Below are 8,639 nucleotides of genomic sequence, written 5' to 3'. Positions count from 1 at the left end.
GTGACGCGGCGGTGACGCTTAGCCTAGGACAGGCCTTTTTTGCTTTGTAGTCGTGTTGGCTGGGATGGTAGCTCGGCAGTTAATAGGGCTGTCGTTTTCTTTTTCTTTGATCTTCGGATTTTCATCATGTTGTTCTTCCGCTGCTTCCTGCTAAATCAAATCAAGCCAGCATTTTGCTGGATCTTTCAAAAAAAAAAAACACTTCGAGTAGTCCACGGAGACCATCGTGATCAACCTTAACATCTCCCATCCGCGGATTTCTCAAAAAAAAAATCTCCTATCCGCGGCGCTTAGTTTCCTTGTCCATCCAGCACAGATCGAGACCAGCAATGGCGGCATCCCTGATCCCAGATCCCGTGATCTCGACGACCTCGACCTGCGCGCCGGAGAGGACGCGCGGCGAGCACGTGTTCAAAATTGAAGGCTACAGCGTGTGCAAGGGCTTCGGCGTCGGCAAGTTCATCCGGTCGGCCACCTTCTCCGTCGGGGGCCATGACTGGTGTGTCCGCTACTACCCCGACGGTGTCACGGAGGCCTACAGAGACTACGTCTCAGTCTACCTCGAGCTCATGAACAGAGATGTGGAGGTGCTGGCGCTGTGCCATCTGACGCTGGTCCAGCAGGCTACAGGGTCGCCGGCACAATTTGCATCGCCAAAACTAATGGCGCCTGTGCTGTTGAGCAGCTCCATTGGTAGTATAACCTGGTCCTGGGGCTATGCCACGTTCGCGACGAGGAGCGACCTCGAAGCGTCTTCGCACTGGTACATCCCCGACGATGTGCTTCTCATTAAGTGTGAGCTCACTGTTATCAAGCCAAAGGTAGCACAGATGTCAATGACCACAAGGAACTTCCACATCCAAGTGCCTCCTTCGGACTTGTCGGACAATCTTAGAAGTTTGCTGGAGGAGGGGGAGGGATCGGATGTGTCTTTCAAGGTCAAAGATGAGGTTTTCACAGTGGAGGTCCGTCCCGTGAGTGACGGTTAGGGTTTTTGCTGAGGCGATCGGGAGGCGATCTCTTTCGCCCCCTCGTCTTCCCCAGCAGCCGTCGCCGTTGCTAGGGCTCCGTCCCTGGGTCTTCCCACACATCTTTCCACTGGCCGGAGTTGGGGTGGATCTCAACGATCGCATCCCGGGTCTGGTTCCGTTTTTCCCGAACCCACACAGATCAGCCTTCCGGGTGTTCTAGGGCACCTGGTCGTAAAACCACCAAACCTAGAGTGATCGGATCTGTGCTTTGATCCCTAGTGTGTAGTGATGGAGAAGGTGGAAGGGATGCTGCGGAAGATGAATCTGTCGGAAGCGGAGAAGAAGGGAGTGAAGGTGGGGTGGAGAAGATCCATGCAGAAGCAGAAGGAGGACGCTGACCTGAAGGCGATGGGGAAGCTAATGTCCGACAAGCCGGGATACACGGGGGGGATGGAGGTGGTGCTGGGGAAAGCTTGGTGCCCAATGAAGAGATTGGAAGTGAAGGACATGGGGGAGAATAGATTTCTGTTTGTGTTCCAGGAGGAGATGGGGAGGAGGAAGGCGGTGGAGAATGGTCCCTGAACGTTCAATAAGGATCTGCTTGTGGTAGAGGAATTTGATCCGGCCAAAACCATAGACGAATACACTTTTGAGAAGGTCCCAATTTGGGTTCGCATATACAATGTGCCGCTGGGGATGATGTGCAAGGATCTGGCTGAGGACATAGGGGAGCAGATCGATGACCTGGTGGAGGTGGATACAGGAGAAGATGGTACGGCGGTGGGTCAGTGTCTCCGTGTTAAGGTGCGAGTCAAAGTGGCTGAACCTCTCATGAGGGGTTTATTTCTGGAGGACGAGGAGGATGAGGATGGGGACACTGTAGTGAAAGACTCAAGGAAGAGGAGGGAGGAGGAGGAGAAAAACTGGTGCTATTTCAAGTACGAATTCCTGCCTGATTTTTGCTACATTTGTGGACTGATGGGACATATAGATAGAGAGTGCAAGAAAAAGTTGAAAAGAGGGGAGGAAGCTGAATACGGGAGATGGCTCTGTTATGTACCTGAAGCTAATGTGGGAGCTGATGATAGGAGGAGGGGAGGTGCGGAGTATGGCAGTGGCTATGGCTATGGCAGAAGGTGGTATGGGTGGGGAGGTAGTGAAAATAGGTCGGCCAGTGATGGGCCTAGTTGGAGGAAGTCTGATACATCCTCAGGAGGAGCTGCGGGTAGGAAGAAAGGGGAGGAGGGTGAGGTCACAAGCCCACTAAAACTGAAAGCTAAGGACGACGAGCACCGGAGCAGCAAGGAGGACTCTGGTAATAGGAAGAAATTGTTTCCGGAGCAAACAAAAGGCGGGGAGAAGGGGGGTAACCCACCAAACAAACCACGGGGGGATGATAAGCTTGCTGGAAGTGAACGGGAGGTGGTAGTGGTGAAAGAACCGGAGAAGTCAAGTGCAGAACAGCGGAAGATGGTAAAAACTTCAGACGAAAATGAGGGGCAGGGTGGGGTGGGAGAGAGGGGTGTGATCGGAGAGGGGTCAAAGAAGGGAGTAGTATGGGAGGAGCAGCCGAACAGAAAAGGGGGGAGATTCAAAAGGATCCACAGGGAGGGAAAGTTGACGAAAGGCAGTGCGGTGATGGGTTTGGAGAAGAAAAGGGGGCTGGAGGACATGGAAGAGGAAGAGGAGAGTTCACAAAAAAAGAGCAAAGTGATGGAAGAAGTGATGCAGATGGAGGGCAATAATGTAACATTAAACGCGGGGCTGTCGGAACAGCTCCGCGAGACCCAATGAGACTAATAACTTGGAATTGCCGGGGGTTAGGGAACGGCCCGGCAATTCGTAGTCTTCTGGAGCTCCAGAAGAAGGAGGACCCTGACGTTCTATTTTTATCTGAGACAAGGCTGGAGCAGCAAAGGTTGGAGTGGCTTCGGTGGAAGATGAACATGACATGCATGATGGTTAAGAATTGTGAAGGGAAAGGTGGAGGGCTAGCTTTGTTTTGGAAGAAGGAGGTAAATTTTAGGATTGTTGGTTTCATCTCAAAATATCATATCGATGCAGAAATCACGGAGGAGGATGGGTTTACGTGGAGGTTCACCGGACTTTATGGGGAACCGAAGATGGATGAGAAGGACAAGACTTGGAGGCTCCTAAGGAATCTTAAGCACCAAAGCCGCAAGCCTTGGCTATGTGCTGGAGACTTCAACGAGGTTCTACACTCTTGGGAGAAGGAAGGGGGCCCTCCAAGGAGCCAAGGCTGTATGGACAGATTCCGCACCGCTTTAGAAGAGTGCGAGTTGGGAGATCTTGGATATGTGGGGGACACATTCACATGGAGGAACAACAACCACATAGCAGCGAAGTATGTCAAAGAGAGGTTGGACAGAGCTGTGGCGACACGGGCATGGCGTGAAAGGTTCATTGCATACCGAGTCACAAATGGAGATCCTCGTCATTCCGACCACAGACCGGTCATTATTGACACGGTTGGACAGGCGGCAACCAGGCGAGCTTCTGTTCACGCGGCCATGCCACGGTTTGAAGCGGGATGGCTGGACGAGGAGGGATGTCGGGAAATAGTGAAGAATGCATGGGAGAGGGAGACATGTATGGAGAGAAAAGAGGTGGAGGGGGCTGTGAAGGGAGTCATGAAAGAACTAGTGGATTGGAGTAGAAATATCCTGGGGGATCTTGAGAAGAGAATACATCGTGTGAAGGAGGAGTTGGAAGCGGAGAGAAGGAAGAACATTAGTGAGGAGCAAGTCAGACGAGAACATATCCTCCGCTTTAAACTAAGCCGGCTGGAGGAGCAACTTGAAACATATTGGAAGCAACGTGCTCATGTTAATTGGATGAAAGGAGGAGACCGCAACACAAAATTCTTCCACGCGGCAGCATCAGAGAGAAGGCGGAGGAATAAAATTAAGAGGCCGAGGAAGGAGGATGGTGGTGTTGTGGAGAAGGTGGAGGAGATGAAAGAGGTTGTAACTAACTACTTTTTAAACCTGTTTACATCCCGTGCAGGAGCCCGCCAAGAGGAGTTGCTAGAGTGTGTGGACGCACGTGTGACCCCCAGCATGAATGAGATGTTGCAGAAAGAGTACACACGGGGGGAAATTTTCGAGGCTTTACAGAGCATTGGGGATATCAAAGCCCCTGGCCCGGACGGGATGCCCTCAGTCTTCTACAAGAAATGCTGGGACGCGGTGGGGGACAAAGTCGTTGCTGAAGTGCTTCAGTTTCTCAATGGGGGTCGGATGCCGGAAGGATGGAATGAGACATGTGTTGTTCTGATCCCCAAGACTAGAAATCCTGAAAGTATGAAGGACCTCCGACCGATCAGCTTATGCAACGTTGTATACAAGCTAATATCCAAGGTACTTGCCAATAGGTTGAAGCAAATCCTCCCAGATATTATTTCTCCTAACCAAAGTGCTTTCGTCCCTGGCCGGATGATTACGGACAACATCCTGCTCGCATACGAGTGCACACATTATATGCAGAATAAGAGGAAAGGGAAGGAAGGGTATGCGGCAGTGAAACTTGATATGAGCAAGGCATATGATAGAGTCGAGTGGCACTTTTTGGAGAAGATGATGGCAAAGCTTGGATTCCAGCAGCAATGGATCGAACGCATCATGATGTGTGTAACTTCGGTATCCTACAAAGTCAGGGTCAATGGAGAACTCACTGATGTCATTGTGCCGCAGAGAGGGCTCCAACAGGGCGACCCTCTCTCTCCATACCTGTTCCTTATCTGTGCGGAAGGTTTCTCTTCTTTGCTGAATAAGGCTGAGGCAACGGGATCCTTAAGTGGTATTCGAATTTGCAGTACAGCCCCTAGTTTCAACCATCTACTGTTTGCGGATGACTCACTAGTGCTCATTAAAGCTTCACGAGAGAGCGCTACGTCACTGCAGAATATGCTACAACTATATGAAGTGTGCTCGGGGCAGGTAATCAATCTTGAAAAGTCCTCTGTCATGTTTAGCAAGAATACAAAGGAGGCACAGAAAAAGGAGGTGCTGGATGCGTTACATATTAGAGCTGAGGCGAGGTCGGAAAGATATTTGGGGCTGCCAGTCTATGTTGGACAAGCTAAGAAGCAAGTCTTTGCATATCTGAAGGAGAGGATTTGGCAGAAAATTCAGGGATGGCAAGAGAGACTACTGTCAAAAATGGGCAAGGATGTGCTTATTAAAGCTTGTGCTCAGGCAATACCAACCTTGGCTATGTCTTGTTTTGATATAACAAAAACTCTGTGTGAAGAGATTGGCATGATGGTATGTAGATTTTGGTGGGCCAAGCAAGAAAAGAAGAACACAATGCACTGGCTGAGTTGCGAGCTTTTGACAAGGCCAAAAAAGGAGGGGGGGGGGATGGGGTTCCGAGACATATATGGCTTCAACCTTGCGATGTTAGCACGGCAGGCCTGGCGTATGTTATCCAACCCCGATTCCCTTTGTGCAAAGGTTCTCAAAGCAAGATACTTCCCACGATCATCGATTCTTGATGCTGCACCGCACCCTGGAATTTCCTATACCTAGCGAAGCATTCTGAAAGGAGTGTCACTTCTGAAAGAAGGCCTTATATTCAGAGTGGGAGATGGAACCTCAGTGCGAATTTGGGACGACCCGTGGCTGAACAGAGAGCATGTGAGAACTGTTTTGACGCCAAGGGGACGATGTTTATTGACCCGAGTTTGTGAACTGGTCGACCCTGAAACCCAACAGTGGGATGAACAGCTAGTGCGTGCAATCTTCAGAGAGGAAGAAGCTAGAATCATCCTTGCTACACCTGTCCGTGAGGAGGTCGAGGACTTCTATGCCTGGTATTATGACAGCAAGGGCCAATTTTCAGTTAAATCTGCCTATAAGTTGTACATCAGTATACGGGACTCAGGTCTGCCTCAAGCATCAAACCCCCCGGTAGCAGATTGGGAGTGGAAGGAGATATGGTCCTTACCTTGCCAACCAAAGATTCAGCAGTTCATGTGGCGCCTTGCGCACAACAGCCTACCACTGAAATTGAATATGAAGCGGAGAGGAATAGAATGTGACACTCTCTGTGTTTGCTGCCGGCGACGAGATGAAGATGGGGCACACTTATTCTTGCACTGCAAGCAGGTCAGGAAAGTTTGGATAGCGATGCAGCTAGAACCAGAGCGGCAGCGAATGTGCACGAGCAGAAATGCTTCTGAACTTATGCATGAGATACTTCGACTACCGGAGCCCAAGAAAGTACTGATTACATGTCTTCTGTGGCGGTGGTGGACCTGGTGAAACAAATTGAATGCGGGAGACAAGGCGGGATCTGCTGAGCGGCTGCCGTCGGAGATCAATCACTGGGCCACGGACTCCCTCGCGCTGTGCAAACCACCTTGTCCCGACAAGCAGCCACGACAAATTCAGGAGTGGAACAAACCTCCGGAGGACTGCCTGAAGATCAATTGTGATGGAACCTTTTCAGCAGAACAGATGACGGGTGGCTGGGGCTTTGTGGTGCGGGACCACCAGGGTGATATCTGTGGTTCTGGAGCTGGACGGCTGCGCTATGTTGCATCGGCGACTCAGGCAGAAGCGGAAGCCTGTGCGGCAGCCCTGGTGGCGGCATCGAACTGGGGCATGACAAATATTCAGGTCGAACTGGACTGCCAGGTCCTTGTCAAGGCGCTGAAGGGAACAGAGGCGGACCGTGCTCCTGAAGGCCTCCTGTTCAGGGAGATTCGTCAATTCGCTAGGCTAAATTTTAGCACAGTTTCCTTTTCTTTTGCCCCGAGGGCATGTAATAAGCTTGCTCATGCTTTAGCTGCCTATGGTGCTTGCCATGAGGCAAGTGGAGAAACCTGGTCTGAGGATCTCCCTGACGATGGAGCTGTACGTTTGGCCAGCGTCTTGGCTGAGCCGGTGTGAAGTATGGAATCGCTGCGTTCCATTTCAAAAAAAAAAAAAAAGATGAGGTTTTCACTGCCCATAAGATCGTCCTCGCAATGCGGTCGCCGGTCTTCAAGGCCGAACTCTACGGGCCAATGAGGGACAAATTTGAGCAAAGTATAACCATCAAAGATATGGAGCCTGCTGTTTTCAAAGCATTGCTTCGCTTCATCTACTCAGATGAGTTGCCTCCCATGGACGACCTCAATGATGATGACAAACAAGAAATGGTCAAGCATTTGCTCGTGGCCACGGACAGATACGGCGTGGAGAGGATGAAGTTGATGTGTGAGAGAAAACTTTGCAAGTTTCTTGAGGCCAATAATGTGGCGACCACGTTAGCTCTTGCTGACCAGCATCATTGCAGCAAGCTCAAAGATGCTTGCATTGGATTTATCAACTCTTTAGATAGAGTGGATGACGTGATGACTAGTACAGGGTATCAGCACCTGAAAAGAGCATGTCCTAGTGTCTTTGTTGGTATGTGGGAGAAAGCTGCGAAGATTCGCAAATTACAGTAGTATGATCGCCATGTTATAGCTTTATTAGTGTAGTTTCTTCAGTGTCCTTTATGTTGGAGTGCACCGTGTCAAAGCGTCTTCTTGGGGTCGAAGGAATGCTGGAAAGAACTTAGTTTGAAACTTTGAACTGAATTCGCTATATGCACTGAAGTTTCTGGAGATTGGTCAAGGGATTGATTGATCGATCAGAAGAATCATTGCTGTTTTGCCTTTGCTTTGATTTCTTCAGGTCGTTTTGTTCTCTCCGGAATCTATGTACCTTGGGCGGTCCAATTCTTCTTCTTCCTTTTGTTGTTGTTTCCCGGGTCTTTGCCGTGTGCACAGTGGGGTGCTGTAATTTTTGTTCAGCTTCAGTGTAGTTACTTCAGTTGAGACTAGCAATCTGAGATTAGTTTCTCTATTTATTAAGTTACTGGAGATCTTTTGGCTGAGGGTAAGTTTAAAAAATTGCATGTCTTGGGACATGCTATGTGTTACTCCCTCGGTCCCAAAGTAAATGTCTCAACTTTAATACAACTTTGTAGTTGTACTAAAGTTGAGATATTTATTTTGGGACGGAGGGAGTATTAACCTATGCTAGATCACTACAAATCAATGAAAAAAATAGCGCGCTACAGCAAAATAGCGGCGACCTCAAAATATGCTATTAGCGTGCTATATCGCGCTATAGCGTGCTATTAGCGAGACATTGTACACCGATATATTTAGCGAGGCAATTCTCAGCACGCTATTTTGCTGTAGCGCGCTATTTTTTTCAGTGCTACAAATCCCTTTTATGCTTTCTCATCCAGTGAGTAGCTATCGATATCATGACCATATCTGTCATGAAATGTGATGAAACATTAGCAAATAGCATTACTACACTGAATTATTCGGCAAAATCATTAATAGGTGCCGATTTTTACATTACATAAGTCCTAATTATATACGACTCCAAATAAGTCTGTTACAAGACCAATATCTTGTTCACATCATTGTTCCGATGTAAAATGGCTAGTTTGCCTTTTAGTTACCAGTTATTTTGTTTGCTTGTTTGGGGGCAGGTAGAACTTCGAAAAAAGGGTGCTTTTGGAACCAAAACCTGTGAAGATTACAAACTAGTTTAACCAGGCACGGCCCACTGTGTCATATTTTATGTTCTGCAATTCCGCATTTGGTTACCCTATTCCTATTGTGGAGGGACAGCATTTCACTTGATAAGCTGTTGAATA

At 49.0% G+C, this 8,639-nt stretch overlaps 1 protein-coding gene across 1 annotated transcript; it reads left to right on the top strand.

The window, feature by feature from the left end:
* Positions 1-329: 329 nt before the first annotated feature.
* Positions 330-7,428, top strand: LOC123171409 (BTB/POZ and MATH domain-containing protein 1-like). The gene is made up of 2 exons (XM_044588926.1): positions 330-950; positions 6,934-7,428. The coding sequence occupies exons 1-2, from the start codon at positions 330-332 to the stop codon at positions 7,426-7,428; spliced, it is 1,116 nt and encodes a 371-aa protein (XP_044444861.1).
* Positions 7,429-8,639: the final 1,211 nt, after the last annotated feature.

This window comes from Triticum aestivum, chromosome 7D (assembly GCF_018294505.1).
Source record: "Triticum aestivum cultivar Chinese Spring chromosome 7D, IWGSC CS RefSeq v2.1, whole genome shotgun sequence".
Lineage (NCBI taxonomy): Eukaryota > Viridiplantae > Streptophyta > Magnoliopsida > Poales > Poaceae > Triticum > Triticum aestivum.
This window is presented reverse-complemented; position numbering and strand designations above follow the sequence as displayed.

Coding starts and splice junctions, on each gene's coding strand:
- LOC123171409 (XM_044588926.1), top strand. CDS start 330: ATGGCGGCATCCCTGATCCCAGATCCCGTGATCTCGACGACCTCGACC. Junction 951..6,933: donor CTTTCAAGGTCAAAGATGAG/GTTTTCACAGTG, acceptor AAAAAAGATGAG/GTTTTCACTGCCCATAAGAT.